Source organism: Rhinolophus sinicus, chromosome 7 (assembly GCF_057876585.1).
Source record: "Rhinolophus sinicus isolate RSI-liver-muscle chromosome 7, RSI-T2T, whole genome shotgun sequence".
Taxonomy (NCBI): domain Eukaryota; kingdom Metazoa; phylum Chordata; class Mammalia; order Chiroptera; family Rhinolophidae; genus Rhinolophus; species Rhinolophus sinicus.
Genome location: NC_142507.1, coordinates 34,710,118 through 34,736,283, shown reverse-complemented (window position 1 = coordinate 34,736,283; position 26,166 = coordinate 34,710,118). Strand labels below are relative to the sequence as shown.

At 36.4% G+C, this 26,166-nt stretch overlaps 1 protein-coding gene across 1 annotated transcript in view; it reads left to right on the top strand.

The window, feature by feature from the left end:
- DPYD (dihydropyrimidine dehydrogenase) overlaps positions 1-26,166 on the top strand; it is a 797,040-nt gene that overhangs the window by 542,824 nt on the left and 228,050 nt on the right. The window contains exons 17-18 of the mRNA XM_019747023.3: positions 10,806-10,926; positions 11,772-11,891. Coding sequence (XP_019602582.3) covers positions 10,806-10,926; positions 11,772-11,891 — 241 coding nt within the window. The remainder of the gene's footprint in view (positions 1-10,805; positions 10,927-11,771; positions 11,892-26,166) is intronic.

Below are 26,166 nucleotides of genomic sequence, written 5' to 3'. Positions count from 1 at the left end.
TAGCCAGAGGTGGTATTTGTATATAAGCTGCCACAAAGGCAGGTGTCCTGGCTACCCTGACCGCAATTCATTGTACCCAATGTTGTATCCAGAGCAAAAAGTGACCACCTATGGTCTAAATAATAGAGGTCAGCAGCCTGTCAGGCAGTGGGTGCCATAATTTGGGCAATAAGGTCACTCTGTCCTGGATAGTGGCTACCTGACTGTCTCATTTAGCACTCTTAAATGCAAGCAACAGAAACTGATTCTGGCTGTCAGAAGCGGAAAAGAGATTTATTGGCAAGATTCAAGATGTGTTAGAGAATCAGGAAAGGTAGGAAGAGCAGGCTTAGAAGAGGGGCAGAAACAAAAGGGGTCCAGAGAATGGGCAGAAAAATTGTCCAGCTAACATGTCTCCTCTACCAGTGCTGATATCTGCTACTACTGCCACTGTTGGATACCGTAAGGATACACTGCACCACACACCACCACAAATAACACAACCACCATTCTGATTGTGAGATTAAACCACTTCTCAGCACTACACACTAATGCACACACACGCACACAGATTTTATGATATGTGCTCTTATCAACCACACAAGTAAAAAAAAAAATTAATTGGTAAGGATTAAATAATGAGGATTGCTCAAAATTTGGGGTGAAATCTATCAAGAGTCTCTGAATATCACCCTTGCAGAAGGTCATGTCGCATGTCTTCGCATCCCACGCTTTCACACAAAGACTTTTCATAGTCTCCTCACTTTTCGTATCGCCAAATCCTTTTCAGCTCAAAGAGGGAAATCAGTCTACAGATCTGGCAAAACAAACAAAGGCCTAGATATTTCTTTCTCGCTCTCACAGCAGCAGTAGGAAGAAATCCCTTAAGGAACTCTACCAACTTGTTATGGATGAGTTCCCCGTAGCTGAAACTGTGCATTGCCAAGGATTGACGTTTTCCCCACTATGTTATTTAAAACTGCCTGAGCAGTAATTCCTTCTGCTTGGATTTCATATCATTCCCAGGACAGAAGCATGACTTCCCTGGACTCTCTTCATCCTAAATGTGTTATCACGGTGAGCGCTCCAGGGCAGAAGGCTACTTTACATGAGCCTCCTTCCTGGGTCGGTTAATCACTCACACCAACATGGGATTATAGAGCTACTGAGGTTTGTGCTTGTGGTTGTTTTCTAACTCTGGCCCTTGAAATCAGAGGCTAAGTGAATAGACCAATAGATGTATAAAATACCAATTGTTAACGCTGTTTACACTAATGCTTTGCATTAAGTAGACAAATGCCAAGCTGTCTGAAGTCTGTAAAGAATAAAAACCCCTTATTATACACTGAAATACTCACTTGCCCTTATCTAAAATGAATCCATACATAGTAGTACAAGCGCCTCCCTGCACTTCATTACCCACTAAAGTCTTTTTGGTGTGTTCTGAGCAGTGATTGGGAAGCCTGCTGAGTTTCAGTTTGGCTCAGCTGGTTCAGTTTTGAACCCCTACTGGTGTATCAACAAAGCATGTACATAACCTCTTTCTTCATATATTAAGATTTTCCAGGTTGCACTGCATACCCTCATTTAAACAACAACAACAACAATGGCCAACACTCTTTTTGCATGATAGATAATACTAGCCTTTGAATTCACATCTCATATATATAAGGAAAGATTAAGGTCTTTTGGGGAGCTCAGTATAAAGAATGTTATAAAGAATAAGCCATTTTCAAAAATGTTTTAATGTAGAGGATTCTGAAGTATCTTAATTTCTGTGAACTGTGGTCAATATATGGTTCTCAAAGGGCATTTGTTTTTCTGTGAAGATAGACATACGGAGCCTGTGTCTATCTTGATTTTGGAGGGGAAAAAGGATGATAAAAGTTAAGACGAGAAATATAAATGGAAATAACTTGCAGAGGCAAAGGAAAATCTTTGTGAATCAGAACAGAATGATTGCCTGTAAATGACCAACAAGAAGTCATGAATCAAGTATGGATGCAAGGAGGGTAACTGCAGGTCAACTCGGGCAGGTGTCAAGACTCAGAGGGATCCAGTCCAGACAGAAGTGAGCAAGGGATAAGTCCAAAAATGCAAGAATTCAGGAAACAGAATTGATTGTGACAGCAAAAGCAGACTTTAGAACAAAGTATTAGAGCCCCAATACCTGGAAGAAGTTTCCAGATGACCTGCTCATGATATTATTAACAGGGTTGCTATTAATTGGTTTCATCAACAAGTAAAATGGGCCAGCGGTAGGAATTAGCATATACACAGATTCTCCTGGCTATACTCCCTTGATGGGTGGACCTGGCTTTCAGATGCAAAGGTATCATCTCCTTAATTCACAATCATTTCCAACGTCTCACATCACAGTAGTGATTCTTTCAGCAGGTACTGAACCAGACAATCAAATAGGTGTCTAAACTTTCCAAAGATGTCTCTGAACTGTCTCTAAATGAAGGACACCCAATAATTGCCCCATACCATGTCTCATACTACAATCTTTTCCTAGGGAAAAAAAAATTACCCCTCCTTCTTCATATTGGCCCTTTCTTAACGAGAAGCACAGATTGGTCATTGTTGGGTAAACTAGATTTGATTGTTTCCAGGACCTTCCAGGAAAGTTGGAATTAAGAGGCTTGTTTGGACTCAGATTAGGTAAATTTCTTTTTCTTCTTTGGCTTTCTTAGAATGTCGCCTAATCGTATCACAGGATTCCAAGTCTAAGTAGGAAATTGCGGTGTCAGGTGAGGTCTCCACGAATCAGACACATACGAGGTATGATAAAAATAATACGGTGAATGTTTAAATTTTTTTTAAATTTATTACAATGAAAGACATATTGCCATTAATCCCCCTCAAAATACATCCCCTCGCTTCAAACACATTTTGTCCCATCATTCTTACCACTTTCTGAAGCAGTTCTGGAAGTCCTCTTTCCTCAGTATCTTTAGTGGCACTGTCATGGCTGCCTCGATGTCCTGAATCAATTCAAAACATTTACCTTTCATGCTCATTTTGACTTTGGGGAAGAGCCAGAAGTCGCATGGTGCCAGGTCCCAGATTCGGGAATGAGGTGTCTGAGGACACCCCGTAATGTTGTTATTTGACAGAAATTGCCATACCAGAAGTGATGTGTGACATGGAGCATTGTCATGATGGAGAATGAAGTTAAGACACTCATGAAAGAGGACTTCCAGAACTGCTTCAGAAAGTGACAAGAACAATGGGATAAGTGTGTTTGAAGTGAGGAGTGGGGGGTATTTTGAGGAGGATTAATGGCAATGTGTCTTTTACAGTGATATTTTTTTATTTAAGCATTCTCTGTATCTTTTGATCACACCTTGTAGGAGAGTTAGTTTATTGGGAAGTAATACTTATGAAAGGAAAAGGGATGAAGCCAGATTGGGCCAGGGGAGCAGTCAGCCCTGAGACAGATATGAGAAATATCTTCACCAGCCCAACAGGAGCACTCTAGGATTGCCTATTAGAGGGGTCCTGAGTTGGACAGAAATGCCTGGGCCCTGGTAGCACAGTTTTGCTGTCATGGGCTGGGACCTACCCATGGGAAGCCTGACCTCATCTTAAAAGATGAGGACGACCTTAACGGGTGAGCATAGAGGCTGTCAGCTCAGCACGGTGAGGCAGCTGGGCATGTGGCTTTTCCTCAGGGGGGACCTGCGTCTTCCACGCTTGCCTGCTCCTACGTGTATTCCATAAGAACATTTTAGATCTTAGTTATGTCACCTGAGCATATCTGCTCAGCAGTTCTGATGAAAGCTTATAGGATTCTTCAACAATTTGAAAAGTTAAGCCCTTAATTTACAGCATCTGAGCTCAGCTTCTATTTTGGGAGGCATTTATGTGGGGTTCCTGGAATAAAGACTGGAGGCATTTACTCAATAAGACAGCAGTAGTGCTGTGAAGAATAGTCTCCCATTGACGGGAGTAACACATGGAACTGTGGGTAGGAGATGTTCACTGCCCTGCTTATTAAGCAGGTACATCTTCTCCAGCTTCATTACCACGGCCTGATAAGGCAGTGGGTTTCTAGTTGGGATTAGCCAGTAGGTTCAAGATGACCCGAGGAAATCTGAATCTAATTCCATAGGGACATTGCAGAGAGGAAGATTTGAAATTCGAGCCGTTTTCAGAGCTGGCTTTCATCATTAGCACCACCATGTGGGACTAACAAAGTGAGCTGGTAGAGAAGTAGCTAGAGAACCATAGGGTCATCAGAAGGGATAAAAATAGTGACTCAAAGGATACCTAGCTGTCAGAAATTACCTAAACAGTGCAGGGCAATTCTTGTCCATTTGTTAAAAATTTAAACTTCTCAGACTGTGTGGGAATGAGGAACACTGACAGCAGAAATGTCAGAGGAATGGTACACGAGGGGAATGCTGTCTGAAAGGAAGAAAAAACAGCATCAAGCCTTAGCTGTAGTCACAGGAAATGGTATTTAAGGAATGAAAAAGGAATGCAGATTCCATTTAGTCGTAAAAGTAGAAGCAGGTTTCCCCACCATGCCTCAGGAACCAAGGAGCAGGAGTTAAAGCAGGGTTAGGGGAGCAAACTCTAGAGAACCCTCAATGTCTTAAAGATTTACACAGAGAACCATGGGCAGCCTAGGACCTCAGGACGTTTTCATGCGTTGACAGGCCACAGGAGGGGACAATTGCCCTCCAAGTACTTTAGCTCACTGATAGGGAGATCAAAAGACTGATTCCAAACTCCATTAGCTGTGTGTGGGGCAAGAACAACTAATAACTCCTGCTTGTTTTTGTCTCCATGGAAGGGAAAAAGCAAATGTTTTTTGCACATTTAGTAATTCTTTATTCTTCCATTCAACACTGTACGTTTCAGACTATATGTTAGGTGATCAAGATGAAAGAATAGAGTATATCTCTTAAAAGACTAATAGTCTAGTAGAAAGAGAGAAGAAAAACATAAATGGATAATTATAAAACACTGCAACAAATGAAGTAATAAAGAAACATTATGGAAGTATTCAAAAGGGAGTAATTTACTAATCCATCCTGTGCTGAGGCAGGATGGGAGGACTGGTTGTGGAGGGCTGCTCTGAGGGGTGTTATTCAAGGAACAAGAAGTGAAGGCTATTCTGGGCAGAGAAAAAGAAAGGACTGAAATGAGAAACAAAATGGAGAAGGCGGTATGTCTGGGGAGGAGAGAACACACAAGCAGTTCTGTGTCGTCTGTAATTTAAGGCACAAGAGAAGGAGAGTTTAAAAATTGTGTGTGTGTGTGTGTGTGTGTGTGTGTGTGTGAAATATTTTATACACACATATACATACACTGCATGATTATACACTTACAATATTGTATATTCACATTATTTGTTTCTTATATACATTCCCCCCACCAGATTATGAAATATTTTTGTTTGTTTGTTTTTAAGAATAGGGACTAGCATATTATACAGCTTTAAATCCCCATTGCCTAACATGATGCATAGTGCCTAAAACAGTTGTTTGTTAGATTATCCTTCACTCCACAATTGTGTACACCCAATTTTATTCTAAGTAAATAGAAATAAGAAAGTCGGTGTTACTTTATGCAATGTGAACTCTACCAATTCAGCGCTATTCGTTGAGTGCCTACTATGTACCAAACGCTGTGCTACATGCTCTAAAATAATCTGAAACAAGAAAGACTAATCAGGATCTTTTTTATACTACAGTCGATATGCAGTTTATCTGTGTGTCTGGGTTGTATTTCCTAGTAGACTCTGCCTTCCTTGTTCCATTCATCTTAGTCTCTAGTACCAGACCAATTACAATGCTTTATGGTCAACAAATATTTGTTGAAAGGATGGAACCCACATTACCTAGAATGCCACCTCCTTTCATTTTTCTGTTTATATTTGAATATCCTTAGAATTATGTTTAAAATTTAAATGAAATCTGTGGTGGTATAATTTATCTATAATAGAAAACAACACATTAAAATGTAGAGTTTGATGTGTTTCAGCAAATGTCTACAATCATATAAACACAACCACAATCAAGATATAGAACATTTCCAGTACTCTCGAAATTTTTCTTGTGTCTCTTCTCACTTAATCCCTTCTCATCCCCAGCTCCAATCCCAGCAGCCGTTGCTCTGCTATCAGCATAGTTTTTCCTTTGTGGAATTTCATATAAATGTGAACATATAGCATTTATTCCTTTGTGTGCTTTTTTAACTCTAATGTTTTCTTGACTAATTCCAAGTTGTTGCATGATTTGGTATTTTGTTTCTTTTTATTGCTGAATAATATTCCATTGTGTGGATATGCTACAGTTTGTTTTTTCTTTCACATACTAATGAATATTTGCGTTGTTTACAATTAGCGGCTATATGAAAATTCATGTGCAAGTTTTTGTGTGGATACATGTTTGTATCTTTTTGATATATAACTAAGAGTGGAATTGCTGGGTTGATTGGTAAGTGCATGTTTACCTTTATAAGAAACTACAGAAAGGTTTTCCAAGGCAATTATACCATCGTTAGAATTCTTAAGTCTGATAAACCGTTGCAGGAAGACACATGCTACAACATAAATTAATTGAAAACAGCCCCACTCCAATGCACAATCTTTGCATTTACTAATAATTCTACCTGGAGTACTTCACTACCTGGAGTAGTGAACTCTTTCTGTGCCATTTTATTGTCACAGAAGGATAAATGCATCCCTTTTGCCTACTACTCTGAAGCTACATCTAGTCTTACAGGTATAAACGAAGTGGAAGCACTTTACACGTCTAGTTTACAACTGATGGCTGAATTTCACTTTAGGGAGCAATTTTGCTCAAGAAGATGATGGTTTAGGACATGATAATGGAAAAGAAAATTAAGAAGTTGAAATAGGTACTCAGATTGATCTTCTGGGCCCCAGTTCTCTCTATCAGAAAAGTGGACATAATAAAATGCTAGCTACTTCCTGACATGTCATGTGAATTAAGACTTAGGAGTTCCTTAGTGGAAAACATTTTATAACTGGTAAAATTTTTCAGTGGACTCATTGAAATGTCACCTTCTAAGAAAGCCATTTTGAAAAGAATTGTACAGAGTGAAAATTACCAGGTAAATTGGAGAGAAATGTTTCTTACAGTCAAAAATTTCACTTGTAATTTAGCTTATCAAGAAATTCTCACAATCTCATTCTGTAGTGCTTTTTCCTTGTACAGGGCATGAAACCAGTGAGATTTGATGTCCTAGGGAATAGGTGGAAATGCCTGTTCTACAATGGAGAGGTCAGTGTAGAGGCCTCAAAAGCAGCAGGGTGTATCATTAACAGAATCCCCGTAATGTTTAACTGGAGAAATACTTGTTACTAGAATTAAAAATTATCTTATGGCCCAGATAGAAAATTAAGCTTTAAAAACAACCAGTTTGGGACAATGGAAACTACTAAAGCAAAGTCTACTCAGCACTACATTTCCTATCTTTTGCTGTTGTAATTGTTCATAGGAATCTATTCCAGAGTGTCTTCTTTGCAGGCAGACACAGGGCTGTTCCTCATTGAGATTGTCAAAGAAGCCAAATTTGGCTGTAGCTTGCTTTCATCCTATTGTCAGCACTTCACAAGTCTGGTCTGGTCTCTTTGCCTCAGGTAGTACTCTCAAGACCTCCATGTGCTCCCAGGTGCATCAGCCATCCCTTTAAGGACTTCAGTGCTTTCCTGCATGTCCTATTGCACACCTCCATCGCAGAAAAGCCCATTCTGCTGCCTCCGCGCTTTCTTTGGTGATCACATGAATAACAAAAGGGTGAACAGGCATTAAAGAAGAACACACACACACACACAAACACACGAGCTCTTGCTGTGGGAGAGACTGTAAATCATGGTCAGGATGGGCATTATTGATATGTGTAGGAAGAGATGATAAAAGCTTGGTGATCCAAGCAGACTTTTTGTGAATTAGACGCTAAAAAATGTGTTAAGCTGTGTTTTTTGGTTTTTTTTTTGCATGATTATCCACCATTTTTCTTGAAAGGTAACAGAGATTTGTAAACAAATCTTGGATTTCATACTTTTAGACATTATCTATCATAAATTATATCTGGGTATTTCTTAAAGTATGTCTATATTTTGATGACTATATAAAGAAACCAATTGAAAATGTGCCGAGTTTTCATTTGTCATAATAGCTATTTTTTTGAGTACCCACAATATTTTTGTGCTTAGAAATAGAAAAGAAGTGCAGAATTATTTTTGTTTTATTATATTTTTTGTTGGTGTGGATAATGTTAAAGTCTCAATTTGTCTGAGACTAGTAGTACTTTTGTATATGTCATATCCTGAAGATTTTTTTTGGGGGGGGGATTAGAAATTGTCTCAAATTTATTCCTTTCAATAAGATTCTAAAAACTGGCTTGTTAGGAAAGGCGGCACCATGTGATGCTGTCACTAGAAAATGAGAAGGTCAAGATACAGAAACACTATTAATTGCTTTTAGATCTTGAACATTAATATCAAAAGTGTGAGGAAACCAGGAAAGTGTGAATGTTATAGTCTATCCTTTAATTCTCCAAAGTATACAGATTCATGTTATCTTCTTATTAGCTTTACTACATTTCGTGGTATATTAGAATGTTCTCTAATATGCCTGTCAAACAAAACTTTGCAGTCTATAGAACAGTCATTAATTTTCACAATAATGTTGGTCAGAAGTTGCTTTTAAAATTCCCAGGTAATCAAATTATGTTTCATCTGGGTATGAGGATTGGTCAGCAGCTGGTTGGCTAAGTAGGAAGATGAGGAAAATATATCTGAACACTATGAACCTTACTCATAGGGTCAAATTATGGTCTCTCAAAATAGAGATGGATGATTCAAGTAAATATCATTAACAAAGGACCATGCTTAAAAAAAAAAAAAAAAAAGAACTTTGAACAAATTCCAAATTGTTGAATAATGAGTAAAAGGCATTCATTCAGAATCAACAGAAAAATATGTGACAAATGTTCAAAGTAAATTATAAAGACATGGTGGTCAATAGTATCGATAGCCACTTAGAAGCCTATGTCAGATTATTAGTGTTTACTCAATTGGAACCAAATAATATTTTAAATTTGTTTCAGTAATTCTTATTAGGCTACCTTCCATGTATTATGCAGTTCAAGTGATCTTTAAATTATTGTCAAATTCTACCTTAAAGAGAGCTTTCACAAAGGACATGCAATTCATATCATCTAGAGTTACTGTCATTTCTAGGCTAAGTCCCATGGAAATTCATAACTTAAAAATGAAAGTCACAAAGATGCAACTGCCTTCATAATGCCAATGTAGCAGTTATAAATATTTCATGAGCATTGCATGGGCAGGGGCAGATCTCCATTTTCATGAGTTAGAATTTGTACAGCTAAGTCTCCAGATTTTACTATTCATAATGCACAGTATGCCCTGTAGAGCATTCCATATAGTGTGGTTTTTTTTAATATTTATGTTTAATGAAGAAATTACTGTTCTGAAAAAAGAATGAGGTAAGCCAAAGAATTTTTTGTTAAAATTATTTTGAATAGAGACAAACTATTGAATAGAGACAAAAACAATCAACAGAAATTACCTCATGGCAGTATCTTAGCACATAAACACATAAGTTTTAGAGGAATACAAGATGATGGATCAAGACACATTAAACCTAAGTGAAAAGGTTCTTTCTAAAGGTTATAACATTAGAAATCTCATCTTAAAATAATTTGAAAGGTTAAAATGCAGAGTAACTTTCCTACATATAAAAATATTAATTACAAATGATATACTTGCCTACTGTTTCATAGTTTAAATATCTGTCTATATTTTTCTGGTTTTTTTCTTTTATTCAAAAAACATTTTAACTTGCTAAGATATTACCAAGTTCAATAATGAATTGCTATTGCATATTTTAAGGTAATTTATCAAAGTGCCTTATCAGTACCTGTCAGAATAAATTTTGCACTAAAAGTAATGAAAAAAGGGACTATTGTATCTGTTGAAATCAAAGAACATTACTACCGCTCAGTTATTTTCAATGGAAAGGAGAGGTGATTGCCCTCTAAATTATACTTGTCCCCTGAGAACACAGAAGCCTGAAAAATCACAGGAAACAGGCACAGGAAAATGTCTATTCCTTGCTTTTAAAAATGAGCATTTGATATTTCATTTCATTTTTGTCATTTTGATCAATTCTTTCAAGTAGATAAATGTTGAAAAGTGCTGCACAGATCTTGGTAACGTTTACAAAAGTAAGCTAAAGGTACTGATCAGCTCATGTATAATCCAAGGCTGAATTATTCCATATTAGCATATACTGTACATTATAATTAGATTGATTAGGAAGTCACAGAATTTCTTCTGAATATACTTCAGCAAGACTAAGTTTTCTAATAATGAAAACAAGCTTCCGATTTAATAGCATTCACCTGGGAGTCAGCAGTTTAAATATTTTTTATTAGATGTAAACGAAGGAGGTCGGTAGGCGTTCTGTAATGTTTCCCAAACTTACCACCAGAAGTTTATGTTTTATCGCTGCTATTATTTAACTGGAAGTGGGAAACACATTCTTCCATTTGTTTCTTTGTAATTTTATTTTCCAAAGGCTCCCTTGAGGCATGTAACCTTTATGTGATGAATTTGCAGTTCACTTGAAGTGTGTTAACCTTAGTTCCTTAATGAGTCTAGGTGTAATACTGAGGAGGAATTTGAGAAATAGATCATGGAGCTCAATGTCAAGTTGGATTTGTCTTGCACATCTCCAACTTTACTGTTGTTCCAGTACACGTTTTAATCACAATTCTTTAATTATGTTCTATATTTAACTGACCTATTTGAACAGGATCCAGAGCTGGTGCGGAACATCTGTCGCTGGGTTAGACAAGCTGTTCAAGTTCCTTTTTTTGCCAAGTTGACCCCAAATGTCACTGATATCGTCAGCATTGCAAGAGCTGCAAAGGAAGGTAAGAATTCCAGACTTGCATCAATTGCCTAGTTATGGAAGTATGGGCCTGAATTATGTAGCCATATTAAGTATATCTCTAGCCACAAATATATGTGTATATCTTTGTTTAGAGTTTTAAGAAAAGTATTAAATTGAGCAGCTGATCTAACAAATGCCGTAAATTCACACCTGCACAAGCTTATAAATGGACTCCAAACTTTGGCCAGGGAAAACAAGAGCATTTATAACCTTTACTAATAAACACATCTTTCACACAAAGACTTATGAAACAAAACCACAGTCACAGCAAACCACTCCAAAACAAATGACCTCATTATGGAACAATCCAGCAATAGCATTTGAACCCTTAATGAAGTAAAAACAGCAATAACAACAGCAAAAACGATACCAGCTTCCACAATGTGAAATTTCTATGAGTTCCCATTATATTTTATAAGGCCTAGTACACTGCCTTAAACATATGTTTAGTAACAGTCCATTGATTAATAAATCATACAGTCAATGCATGATTTTACAAATCATATATGCTGTGTTCTATCCAGTGGAAAATACATTCTGATTTGCAAAAATATGGTAAATTACATATAAAATAGCACTGAACACAAAACATTTGCCATCCTTAAATCTGTATAATAATTGTAAAAGTGCAATGGTGGTAATTAAAATTTTTATGTCTAGCATTTTAAGCACAATTGTAGGAGTGAAATTAGTAAAGACATTTGATGTGATGGAATGTTCTCAACAGGAAGTAGAGTGTGCTTTTCCTGGGTTGTGTGGGTTTGAATGGGTTTTAACAATTGTCCCTTTAAAAGTTGCAGGTAAATGTTGATGTGTTTTTCATAGGTGGTGCAGACGGTGTTACAGCCACAAATACTGTCTCAGGTCTGATGGGATTAAAAGCCGATGGCACACCCTGGCCAGCAGTGGGCATTGGGAAGAGGACTACATATGGAGGAGTGTCTGGTAGGTGTTGCCCTCTCTTTGCATTTTGCTTTCTTGGATGCTGCTGAAAACTCAGTAGGTCTTGTCACAGGCAAGGGTATTTTGTCTTCTAAGATCCCTAATTGTTATAACTCATTGCTGGCTAAAATTTCTAATAATTATGACACATGGGGGAGTTTGAGTGTGTAGGCTCAAGTAACTGCTAGCACAAGATGAGAGAATACTGACATAGGTTTTAATGTAAATTCTATTCTCTCACTCTCTGTGCTTTCCTCAGGATTTCTCATTGTCACAAGTGTCTTTTCACTTATTAGAAAGGGCTAATACCAGGGCCTTCTAAGAGGAAAACATAAGCACCCTGATTATATCTTTTTCATAGTCTGGATTAGTTTCCACTTTTCCTAGAATTGTGAAATACCTTTTCCAAAAAATCTTGCTTTCCCAACTGTCCGAAACGAATCGTTAAAATGTTGCTTTTGTAGCTTCAGCTGATGAGACATGTGCAGGCCTCACACCTTTGCACACTCTTTTTCATCCTCAAACGCTTGCATTTAAAACATAAAAAGAAGTTTTCATCCCAAAGTTCCGTTCAGCATCTTTGCCCTGTGTACTCTGTTGCCATGACAACATGAACTTGGTCTTGCAAAGACAATGCTGTGAGGTTCTTGACTGTATGGGTATGGGGATTAATCTCCTTGGTGATAGAGACAGCGGTGAATATACAAAACATAGCAGTGTCCCACTGCTTGAGAAAGCATTGCTGAATCAGACCGAAACGTGCTTTTGGAATAAGCTGGATGGACACAAATAAAGCACTATCCATACTGAGGCATTATGTTTTCGGAGCAGGAAGTGTGCCTATGAGCAGTGATTTAAAAAAAGAAAAAACATGATTATATTCTGCATTTAATTGAATGCCATTCCCATCCCTGCAATGTCAGGAAGAGGAAAGCAGGTGAGCAGCACCTGCTCAGCGTCCAGCTGCAGCTCCTTTTTATCCGGAGCTATCACACACAGGGCCTTAAATATTATTGTAATGCAGAATAACGCGGACTGCGTCGGTGTGTGCCACAGGAAGAGAGTCAGGAGACTTCAGAGAAGGGCTGTAACGTGCACTATGTTTTCTGTCAGCCCATTTCAATTTTTCCAGCCTGCCATGTTGACAGCAAGAGAATAAAGGAGGTCACAGAGGGTGCTGAGCATTAAAAATTAATAAAAGAACTATTGCAGTAGTATTTTATATAAGTAACACCATTCACGTTTTCTCATTTAAGCTGCAATTTCTGAATATTCTCCTATACTATAACTCAGTCTAATAAAACTACAAAATTACAGCATTAGAAAAAGTCATTTGTGTTGCAGTCTTTAAGCATACACACACTGGAAATTATAGCGGTACCTGAACACAAGTTCAGCTATACCTAAGGCCTGTTAACATTTCTATAAAACTCCATTTCTAGGATTTATGAATTTGTATGTAAATATTCACTTGGGCTATAAGCTCAGCTAAGCCTGGGTGGAACTTTCAAAAAGTCCCTAACATTTTTAAGGGCTTGTACCTCATTTCTAATAGGGTCTATATTGAGTCCCTACACGTTAGGCAATCTGTTTTGAAAATAGCCTTTCTTCATAAAGAAAAAATTAATAGTTTTTCTCCTTTAAAGCAATGTTTGCTTTAATTTGAAGGTAATAGAATCTGAAAAAAATGGTTTAAATGACAATGATAATAGAAGAAAGTTGTATAATAAAGTACCTTTAGTACCTTGCTTAGCAAATTGTATTAAATAATAATGGCTTCAAATTTTAGGAGTGATGAGAACATCAAAATAGCTACCATTCCTAGTTTTATCAAATATGGCTCTCAAGACTCCAATGCAGCTTAAATATAGAGTATTACACAAAATATGCCAGACACTTTTATAAAATTAAAAAAAAAAACAAAAACAAAGCACAGTGCTAATACATCCCCCAAGTGTTCTCTCAGAGTACTAGAATGTCTGCTTTTATAGGAGCTGCTTGAATCACATATTTTTCTTTTTAAGTGAAAACTACGTAGAAGTTTTGGATAGCCACCTGAAATACGACACATATCTTCCATTGCTAGAGAAGGACATTTTTCCTTTTCAGTGTTCTCTAGCTCTTCATTCAGTCTTAGTTATTTTTTCTGAGAATAAAATTTCTGCTATTTGAAAGGAAGGTTTTGATTTGTTTAAATGGCAAGATAGTGCAGTACTTGGGGTATTGCATCTGCTACAGGAAATTGGTCACATTTCAGTAATGTTCTTCTTTTTAAAATGCGTTAACTAATAAAGGGAGGTGATAGCATTAGGGAGACAAAACTTCAAGTAAGGAAAGTCAGTGAATTATTTCAAGTATGATTAGTCTGAAATCTAGAGTAAAGCAATGTTTTTCCAACTTTGGTTCCCAATTTATGAATATGCTTTGGAGTCAAGTTTAATGAACTGTAATCAACATTTTTTTAAACAAATGAAATAGACTAGAAAACATGTCAGAATGCTTTGTACAGTTAGGATAAACACTGTTTGGTCAAACCTTTTTCAGTTATACATGTAATACACACATGTATATAATTTCTGTACTGGGTCATGATATAAAAAGCATTTTTTATTGTGGTTAACTTCAAAATGTCTGAAATGTATTGTTTTAGAGGGAGGGCTCTTTGTTAAATAAAAAAGTCACTAAGCCTATAAAAGTCATTAAATGAAGTAATTTCCGCTTGTTACAATTTAAAATTTGTATCAAGAGGGAGAGTTAGCACCTCATTCCAAGATCTCATCCTCAGCTTTGTTATTAATGTTTTAGAAACTATTTTTCCAACTCACATGTGTGTGTGTGTGGCTGGGGAGGGGGCAAAATATATGAACCACATTCATAATAGAATGATTTATAAATTTGAAATTCAACTGTGGGAGAAATACCTGGCAATTCATGCTCACAGTGTGAGTCCATTCATAGTTGAATTATGGAAGTAAAGGTGATTTCATAGTCATAATGGTATCATGAAACTAGGATGAGTAAACTCTCCACCATGCGAGTATTTCTGTCTAGATCATTAACTCTAAAGAAACAATATTCTCTAGCCTTCTTTGGACACTAGAGATTTTTACACTGTAAGTTTTTTGCCACTTGATTTTTCTTTTTCTAGCATCCATGCAGAAAGTTTCTGTTAATATCAGACAACAGTTTGTTCAAGTAACACCACACAGTTGAGTAGATTATTGGGTGGTTTTGTTGTTGTTGTTTGTTTGTTTTTTGAGAGGGGAAGGGAAAAAATTCCTTGGCTTTATTTATTTGACTGAAAGAAACACTCATCAGTAACTTTACAATTCCATCTTCAAGTGGATTACTTATGATTTTTTCAAGTCTTAGTTTAGTTATTTTTTTTCTTGTTTTAATTCCAAATTTTGGCCTTTTTCTTTTCCCTGTCCCCAAATAATGTCATCTTAAGATAGTCCCTAACTCAGAGATTACTACTACATAAATGGTGTTATCCAGTTTGGGTGTTACATTTTCACATGAAGTTCTCGCTGTGGGTAAGATCGTTTTAGAAATGGTTATGCCTGCACAGCATAACTGAAATCATGGCTTTTGTGTAGCTGACTTCATGGGGATAACATTTATGCATTTACAGCTACATCAGAGAAACAGGAATCAAGCGTCTTTCAAACACATTTGAAGGAGTTTTTGTTGTTCCTTGTGTTTTAAATGTTCTCTTTATTAATGGGGGATGGGCATATTCCTTAGGTTTATGTTATTTCATTGTCCTGTACATATTTTGTTTGTTATAAACACACACAAACACACTTAAGGAAAAGTTCTAAATTTCTCTGAAGAAGAAACTTTGAAACCATGATAGATACTTTGGGCTCAATATAATTTATTTCCTACAAGCATGAAAAATTAACAGTTTTACATTATTTTATTTGCCAAATTTGTTTTAATTTACCAAAAGAGGAATTCTTGTTCTCAATTTCAAATTTTGGACGCTTATTTGAAATTACTGATTCTGTATCAACTTATTCAGTTAAAACAATCGGTCACATTTTGTTCAATATTAATGCTTGTAAGCTTGTTACTGATGTCTGAGTAATTCATCAGAGATGACCATCAAGATTTGATCTCTATTTCAGGAACCCACATTTACTAATCATATATAAGATATTGCAGAAGGTTTCAGAAATGATCGTGTATTGCTCAACAAATGGTAATAGCATACTCCAGAAATGCTCTAAGATTCTACAAATAAACAATGAATAATTTGATACCTAGTTATGTGGGCTATTAGACACTGAAGTCTACCTGAGCTCTTACAGTTACAAGCATCCTAAAGGTGATTTCACTGAAAAATCAACATGAGAAATACCAGTAAATGAAGGTACAAGATAGAAGTGTTGCTAGTAATTTTAAACTCTGTGCCAGTATATGGCTGGAAGTAAGTACAAAGTGTATAGTTCAGAAAACTTGGGTGAATCAATGTAGTAGTTTAGAAAAGAATCTTAAGCACTGACTCCACAGCGTATGACTTAGGCATGAATTGTGGGGACCATGTGGTAACTTAGCAGCATGCCTGCAGCTACTGGGCATTACGTAAATACAAATCCAATGTAACCCACTCCAATCAGAAAATTAAACTTATTTTTTTAATGTATTGCTTAGTGACTATTTGTTTAAAATGGGAAGGATGACAAAACATATAACATTGGAAAACCAGAAGTTTTAGCTGAATTTTGCTTTGAATAACTATTTTCACACATGCAAGCAACTGAAGGTTTTGGCAGGATTGCTTTAAGTTCTTACATTATACATTACAATTATACCATAAAATGCAGTATTAGTATTTGTTTTATAGAAAGTAGTTCTAAATGGGCTGGATTTTTTTATGTGTCAATCATATGATTATTGGTGCATTAAATTGTTTTAGAAAAACACACCTACTGTCATGTAATTTCAGCTATCTATTGTAACCATCTTTATCAATAAAAGCTTAGATTTTAATATTGAAATGTCTAAAACATCTGATAAAGATAGTATTTAATGAATTTTAAAAAGTGATAAATCATGCAAAAAGAATAATTCAAAGAACTTTCTACTTTATACACACTCATGTCTTTTCTTTTTCGTGTGTACCAAAATAATGCAAAAAAGGAGCCTACTATTCACATATGTAAAAACATTCTTAGACTATCACAAGTTTAACTGATCAGATAAAGACCTTGTTATATAAATGCATATGCTATATGTGCAGAATAGTCAAAAGTAGGTATATCAAATAAAAATGCTGAATTACAATTTTCATTATAAATTATCAGTTTGAGAGAAGCCCACCATTAGAACTATTCTCATTTAAATCATGCTCATTTGAATATATCCCTGTACAGATTGACAAAGAATTCCCTTTCACATTATATTGCCTTTCCTGAAGCTGAGTTTCTCACTGTTTGGCCGCCGTTGGTCTGTGCAGGAGATCAGAGCCCTAATAATAGATTTTTTGACAGTGAGCTCACCTGCTACCTGCCCTACACAAATCCTTAGTGTTCGTGTTTGCTTCATGGCAACAAAGCAGACAGAAGGAAAATGCCAAGTGCTGAGTTTGAGGTACAGCCTTGCCTTGGCTTGACATTTCAGCAGAATAGCAGCTTATGAGATGCATAATTTTTCATCTGGGACTCAGCTGCCATATTCATAGATTCTTACAGCTCATCGAAGGACTGGAGTAAGGGCAAAGGTTTAAAGCATAGATCAAGTTCTACATCCTTTTCTTAGGTATTTTAAAATAACTGTGGCCCTGCAGATTGATGATAAAATCAAATAGTATTTAAGATCAAATTCATGGGGGTATGGATATTATATATTTTTCTTTTGTTCAAAATTATGAAAATGAATTCATGCCATGTTTCCCCGAAAATAAGACCTAGCCAGACAATCAGCTCTGATGCATCTTTTGGAGCAAAAATTAATATAAGACGGGTCTTATATAAGACCTGGTCTTATAGTAAAATAAGACCAGGTATTGTAGTATAGTACAGTATAGTATAGTATAGTATAGTATAGTATAGTATAGTATAGTACAGTATAGTATAGTATAAACCTGGTCTAATAATATAGTAAAATAAGACCAGGTCTTATATTAATTTTTGCTCCAAAAGATGTATTAGAGCTCATTGTCTGGCTAGGTCTTATTTTTGGGGAAACACAGTGTCTGTACCTGCTCCTTAAAAAAATACTCAATAGACTTTGTAAACAAAAGGACTCTGACAAGCGTATTAAGAAAACTTACCTTTGCAGCAGTGGTAATGAATTATTAAATTTCTTTCCTCCGTGTATGTGTATGTGTGTGCGTGTGTGTGTGTTTTCATAAAGAATGATTTCAAGCTTGAAATTAGTCAAAAAATGTTCTATTATGAAAATAAAGCTAGAGAATATTGTGTCACTGTTTGAGCTTGAATTTAAATATTCACAGATTCATGCATATCTACTGTACTAAAAAATCAGTGTAGGTACACGTCAGTGACTGTTTAATTTGGAACTACACATCTCTGTAAGCTTCAGAAACAGTTCACCATGTCACAGTCTCATACAGAACAATGGTAGAGTACATTCGATTAATTAAAGAAGCCTTGCAGAGAACTGAGTTCTCAGTATGTCAAGATTTCAGTTTTATGTTAAATATTTTCTAAAGGCCAGACCCTTAAATCTCAGGGGTTGTACCAAGCAGTGAGCTGTGAATTTAACCATAGGCTAACTGCTAATGATAAGGAAAAGAGTCCTAGTTGAGGCAGCTGTAATACAGTCATTGGATTAGGCTATCAATCACTCGACTCCCTAAGGAAAAAGGAAGAAGACCCAACAGTGAAAAGGGAAATTAGGAAAGGAGGGCATGACTAGAATGAGAATCCTCACCATCCTTATCCATTCGTCACTTAAATCCCTAAAGCATCAGACCAAACTTTCCAGCATTACTCTGACTATAAAGCCAACATATTTATTCCTAACATCTAGAGAACTAGCAGAATGTCATTGGCTCTCAGTGGTTGAAACTCACTAGAAGCAAATGCCTGATTGCATAATAAAAATTAGATTAACCCTTAATTTTTGGATTTAAGATTTATGTATATAATACTTTTTTTATTAGTTTTAGGTATACATGTATATGATACTTTTATTTATAAGGATTCATGTATTTTGGTAAGGGAAATAATCTTATTTAACTTCTCAACTGTAACTAAGTTTTATTATGGAAGTCCTATTGGTGAGGTGAGATTGATAGCTCAGCGGTTCTCAAAATTTGTGTGCACCAGAACCTGAAGAACTTGTTAGAATACAGATTGCTGGATGCCTCCCCCAGAGTGCCTGACACAAAAGTCTGTGAGGGCCTGAGCGTCTGCATTGAACAGTAGATGAGGAAAGGTTAGTGTCACTGAGCTTTGTGCTTTAAGTATCTTATTTCCAAAATAATGTCAAAGGCTTTAATCAATCATAAAGTTAGAGAATCATGGTATTCCATAAATAAATGCTGAATCTCTGCCCACAGCTAACTATCTGACATAAACTGTAGTGAATAGGGTCAGAATTCCTTCTTAAGAAAAGTAGCAAAATACAATATTTGAGGTCTCAGAAAGTAAAGAATATGTCACTCCATTTAATATTAAATTTGGGAAGCTTCTAGTCAAGATGGTGGAATAGGTAAATGCTTTGCTCGCATCCTCCCAAGACCACATCAGAATTACATTTAAATTATAGAACAACCATCATTAAGAACCACCTGAAGTCTAGTTGACCAGAAGTCCTATAACTAAGGATATACAGAAAAAGCCACGTTGAGATTGGTAGGAAGGGAGGAGACGCAGAAAGTCTGGATTGTTGTCATGTGTCAGTTGAGAATCAGGAGGGATATCTTGGTCTGAAGAGCAAGGAGTCCCAGCTCCACACCAGGCTCCCCAGATTGGGGTTCCAGTGATAAAGAGAGAAGTCCCCATAATTTCAGGCTGTGAAAACAAGTGGAGATTGTAGCTGAGTGAGACTGAGGTCTGCTGGACTCTCAGGCGTTCCTCTTAAAGGGCCTATGCATGTACTTACTCACTGACTCACTCGCTCTGAGCTCTAGTGCTGGGACAGCAGCTCAAAAGCCTGCCAGGGACACATGGGGAGGAACCAAATGGTCTGGCTAAAGGGTAAGTAATGGAGGGGCAGTTTTCTCCCAGAAAGAAGTGTGGTCAAAAGCCATCATTTCTTTGTTCAGCCCTCCCGCCACCCAGCATGCAGACACAGGTGGTCACCATATTAGAATCTCCATCAAACTAATACCTTTCATCCCACCCTGGTGATTCCCTGAGTCCCCACGCCACCCAACTCGCAGGCACACCTAAGTTCCTTCCAGTAGCATTTCCATACAAACAGCCTGTCTTGGCTCATGCTGCATACTTAACTAAAATCTCTCAAAAGTTCACAAAACTCAAACAAGCTGCAACTGGCCTCAGTGTGGCCTATACCTCTTGCTAAGCAGCCCCAAGACCAGTATCAGTGGCAGCCCACCTCCATTCACAGCTTAGTGTCTCCCGGGCATCTTCAAGCCCAGCACAAGTGACAACCAACTGCAGATTACTTTGTAGCTCATACTAAGTGGCTCTGGGTAGGGCACAGGCAGCAGCTGGTCTTGACCTGCGTCTGAGCCCCTTCCAAGAGGCCCCAGAACCAACACATCTGGCGGCCAGTTTCAGACCAAACTAGAGCACCATATAATGACTTCCACAAAGAACACACCCAGCAGTTAGACTTGACAGGCACCAGCCCCACTAAAGTGAATCCTGCTCAGTAGGGTCAACCCCCGAACAACAGCTCCTCCACTGCAGTTACAATCAGTCCTCACACCAATCAGCCTAAGAGTGAATCCTTCCCTCTGATGTGCAAACAGCAACAAAGGCTCAACTACAACAGGAGGGCACACACAAGGGACATACATGGAATACCTGGCTCAGGTGACCAGGGAGACTGTGGCACTGTCCCCCATAGTACCTCTACTACATAAGACCACTCTACTAAGACCAGGAGACATAGCAGCCCTACCTAATATGTAGAAACAAGCACTGGGAGGCAGCCAAATAAGAAGACAAAGGAATATGTCCCACATGAAAGAAGAGAATAAAACTCCAGAAAAAAAAAAAAAAAAGACAACTAAACAAAATGGAGACAATCTACCACACGCAGAGTTCAATACACTGGTAATAAGGATGCTCAATGGTCTCAGGGAGAACTTCAAAAAAGAGCTAGAAAACATAAAATGGAGATAGAAAGCATAAAAACGAACCAGTCAGAAATGAAGTATACAATAAGTAAAATGAAGAATACAGTAGAGGGAATCAATAGTAGAATTAGAAGAAGCAGAGGATCGAATCAGCAATTTGGAAGATAAGGTATCAGAAAATACCCATCAGAACAGCAACAACAAAAACGAATTAAAAAAAATGAGAATAGTTTAAGAGGCTTCTGGGACAACATCTAGTGTACCAACATATATGTGTGTGTGTGTGCGTGTGTGTGTGAGAACAGTTTAAGAGGCTTCTGGGACAACATCTAGTGTACCAACATATGCACCATAGGGGTACCAGAAGGAGAAGAGACAGAGCAAGGAGTTGAAAACATATTTGAAGACTTAATGATGGAAAACTTCCCTATCCTGGCATAGTAAATAGACACAGAAGCCCAGGAAGCACAGAGAGTCCCAAACAAGATGAACCTAAACAGGCCCACACCAAGACACATCATAATTAAAATGGCAAAGTTTAAAGACAAAGAGAGAATCTTAAAAGCAGCAAGAGAAAACCAGTTACCTACAAGAGAGTTCCCATAAGACTTTCAGCTGATTTCTCAATAGAAACTGCAGGCCAGAAGGGATTGACATGAAATATTCCAAGTGATGAAAAGCAAGGACCTACGACCAAGATTAGTCTACCCAGCAAAGCTATCATTCAAAATCAAAGGACAGATAAAGAGCTTTCCAGACAAGACAAAGTTAAAGAAGTTCATCACCACCAAACCAGTATTACAAGAAATGTTAAAGGGACTTCTATAAGAAGATGAAGAAAAAAAAAAAAGATAAAAAATATGAATAATGAAATGGCAATAACTACATATCTATCAACATTACTTTAAATGTAAAAGGATTAAGTGCTCTAATCAAAAAGCATAAGAAGGGTGAATGGATAAGAAGACAAGACCGTTACACATGCTGTCTATGAGAGGCTTCCTTCATATCAAAAGTCACACACGGAGTGAAAGTAAAGGAATGGAAAAAGACATTTAATGAAAATACAAACAAATGAAAAAAGCTGGGGTAGCAGTATTTATACCAGACAAAATAGACTTTAAAACATAGGCTATAACAAGAGACAGAGAACAACCCAGTAATTTCACTTCTGGGTATTTATCAGAAGAAACCCAAAAGACGTATGCATCCATTTGTTCATTGCCGCATTTTTACAATAGCCAAGATATGGAAGCAATGTGCATATCTACCAATGGATTAATGTATAAAGAAGAGGCAGTATATATATATATATACACACACAATGAAATGTTACTCAGCCATAAAAAGAATGAAATCTTGCTATTTGCAACAATATGGATGGACCTAGAGGGTATTATGCTAGGTGAAATAAGTCAGACAGAGAAAGACAAAACCATATAATTTCACTTATATGTGGAAATTTTGTTTTGTTTTGTTTTGTTTTTTTTTTTTTAGATTTCACTTAATCTAAAAATAAATGAACAAAACAATAACAAACTCAGATACAGAGAACATTTTGACAGTTGTTAGATGGGAGTGGTGTCAGAGGGAATGAGTGAAAAAGGGAAGGGATTAAGAAGTACAATCAGTAGTTAGAATATAGTCATGGGGATGCAAAGTTTAGCGTAAGGAATATAATCAATATTGTAGTAAGTATGTATGACAGATGGGTACTAGATTAATCAGCATGAGCCCTTCATAAGTTATATAAATACCTAATCACTGTGTTGTATACCTGAAACTAATATAACATTGTATGTCAACTATAACTGAAAAAAAATTGTTTAATTAGTAAAAGAAGATTTAATGTTGAATGCAAACCATTGTTTATGCAAAAAGAATCCATTCTGAGTGCCACTAAAGTCAATTTTTGGATATTAGCAATTCTTTGGAAAGGAAACAGGGTCGGGACAGACAAGGGTAAAATGAAGCTTACAATTGTGAAATAGTATGCTTTTTTTCTTTTTGACTTTGTGTAGTTACTAATGTATTGAATAATGACAGTTCTCTCCCAGGATAAGTGCCTACATATCAGTGAAACTGGTTATTTTCTCTGGCTCGTAAAATGGAGACAACAGTATTTGTAGCCCCCTGCTCTTCTCTCTTCATTAATTCTTTCCTGTAATCCCTGTAAAGTGATATCCTTTTATCAGTAGAAGAGAGGAGACAACCAATGTTGTGGGGATAGGCTGTTTCAATACCTGGTACCTCTGCCTGTTAGCATAGATACACTATGTACAGAGTCTTCCAAAGTCTGTTTGCAACACTGTTTTTCAACCATGGAAGCTCTTGCAGCCTTCCAAGATGGAGGAGTGTCCTGGTATGCAGTCCTCACATCAGTACCATATGAATCACTGACAGCAAGCTGCACCAAAATTCTAAGAGGTCCTTAAGTGTGGGGCATGGAGAGCCCTTGAGACACTTGCAGTATGTTATGGTGAAAGGTGCATACTGCCAAGATGACAAAGGAATGATGACACAGGAAGAGTTAGGATTGGAATACAGGAGGCAAAGCAACCTGGTCCAGCCAGTTGAACATCACTTGCTACGCTTTTGGAGAGTCCAATACTTTGATTCAATGTGTGTAAGAATTTTACATACACTATTTTAGTGTTCTTTAAGTTTTTATGCTCACGAATACTCTACATTAAAAATTATAAACTATGTACACCTCACCCATTTTAATCAAAATTACAAATTATAGCCATAAGTTTAAGTGTAGCAAAAGACAATCTACCATGTTCTGAAGATAATTCCTAAATCATCACTACATCACTCTGTTAAATAAACCTAATAGAGTCTAATAGCATAGTGATTTCTTCCCCCCTTTCCATTTTACTTCCTCACCAAATTTTATCTGCTTTTGTATATTTTCAAGCTTAAACATCTTTTATGGATCATCCTATGAAATTTCTCTGTTAGAAAATGTATGTCTATAGATGGACATTACATATTATTTTTTTTAATTTCTGGGATAAGTCTTTAAGTGATAATTTTTCTTTTGTCTTGTTAGAATTTATAATTTATCCTTCATCATAATAATGTAGATACATTATGAACAGTGATAATCATTCAACAAAAAGTAAAATTTATTGGAAATGCATTTCTTACTGAGAAATATGGCTTTTTAAAAACAAATTTTTCATGTACCTATTAATGCATATTGTTCCTTAAAATGTCATCATTCTATTCTTTTTAGTTTTTTAGATATGAACACTGAATATTCTCATTCATCTAAATTTATTATAGTTATTTCACTCAAATCTTTGAACACCTTTCGCATTATAAGCTAAATATTACTTAGTGATCTTCACCAAAAATAATTAGGCAATTTGATGAGTTTCTCTTTCAGTTTTTGTTGAAGCAATAACTTTGAAGTCACCTGATTTGCAAAAGTATTTAACCAATCATAAGTCACGTCCTTAAAACCAACACCAATATTTGAATTATTTTGTTTGGTACTCCATCATTTTTTCATTATAGAGCTATATGTAATTGTAATATTTGAAATCATTGAGAAATATGCCTTTTTTCTAAGTTGGAAAGAACTGTGGAAACATGGGAATTGGGAACAGAAGAACCAGCATGCTATCTTGTCTACACTTTTTCTCAGGCATATAAAATTTAGGAAATATTACATATGCAAATTTGGGATCTAGAAAATAATTTATTTAAAAGCAGTTTTTCCCTTTGGGTATATACTTATGTGTGAAGTACAACACTGGGCATAACTACTTCTATGAGAATACCAATAGTTTATTTCACCAAATCTTCACACAACTTTATGACAGCTAAGCAGTACCTTGGTTTTCCATTTTATATAAACTCAAAAATGTCTCTTAAAGTAGCACCAGCCATTCTAAAAAAAATTTCATGCATGGGTTAATAAATCTCAGTATGTAAGTTTGTATATGCTTGTGGTAGTATTTGAAAAGTTATATTGCTACCCTTTTGTGTTATTGGCAAAATGGATCAGCATTTCTCATTCCTCAGCACTGACTATTGAAGCAACGGGTGGTAGCTATGGGGAAATATCAAGGCCTTTGAATAATATATTTATGTGCCTGGCACTGTATTGCCCACTTTATATGCATTCTTATTTAAATAACTCTATGAGGGCCCATTTAACAAACTTAGAAACTCAAACTCCAGATGGTTAAGCAACTTGCCAAAGTTTACATAGTCAGAATGTGTCATATCTGGATTCAAACTCAGACCTGTCTCCAAGGACGAACTGCTAGGCATTTTTTTATCAATGTCTTCATCCAATATCTGCCATGATAACTCTGTCTAAATATAGTATAGTCATTAAGTATAGGCTACAACTGTCATTCAAGTTTATTCTATCTGGATTTGAAAATCTATGAGTGTTCTCTTCTGTGACCATTGTCAAAATCATGCCCTTTATTAGCTATATCATTCCATTTCATGTTAGAAAATTTAGTCAAATAGGTGAATTAGGGAAAAATTCTTGAATGCATTTCAAACAACAAAAAAATAACAAGAAACATTCAAGCATTTTTCTTAAAATGGAGGCATGCAGCATTCACTCAAAATGAAGCTGTCATCAACATAACAATAAATAACCGTATTTCTTACTGACTTAAACTGAGCACTTCATCCAGCCAAATGCTGAGAATAAACTTTGGGTGTCTTTCATAATTTCTTCTTTGTAATCTTCAATCAGTTACAAATGACCATGTGCTACTGCAACTGTCTCACCTTCTTTTCAGACAGATCCATCCTTTTCACCATAGCAGTATCATCTTCTTTATAATTTTAACTGAGTTTGCAAGAAGCACAACTCAGTAATTCAGAGATGCTACTCTTTCATTTTGTGGGGAGAGAGAAGGATGTTTTGAAGGTGGTGAGGTGGGGAAGAAATTGGGCCAAAAACCTATGTTAAGCCCTTTCTGAAAGGGAAAAAAGAAATGACACAATTTCTCACTTTCTCTGGTTGAAAACAAAACAAAACAAGATAAAATATAAATA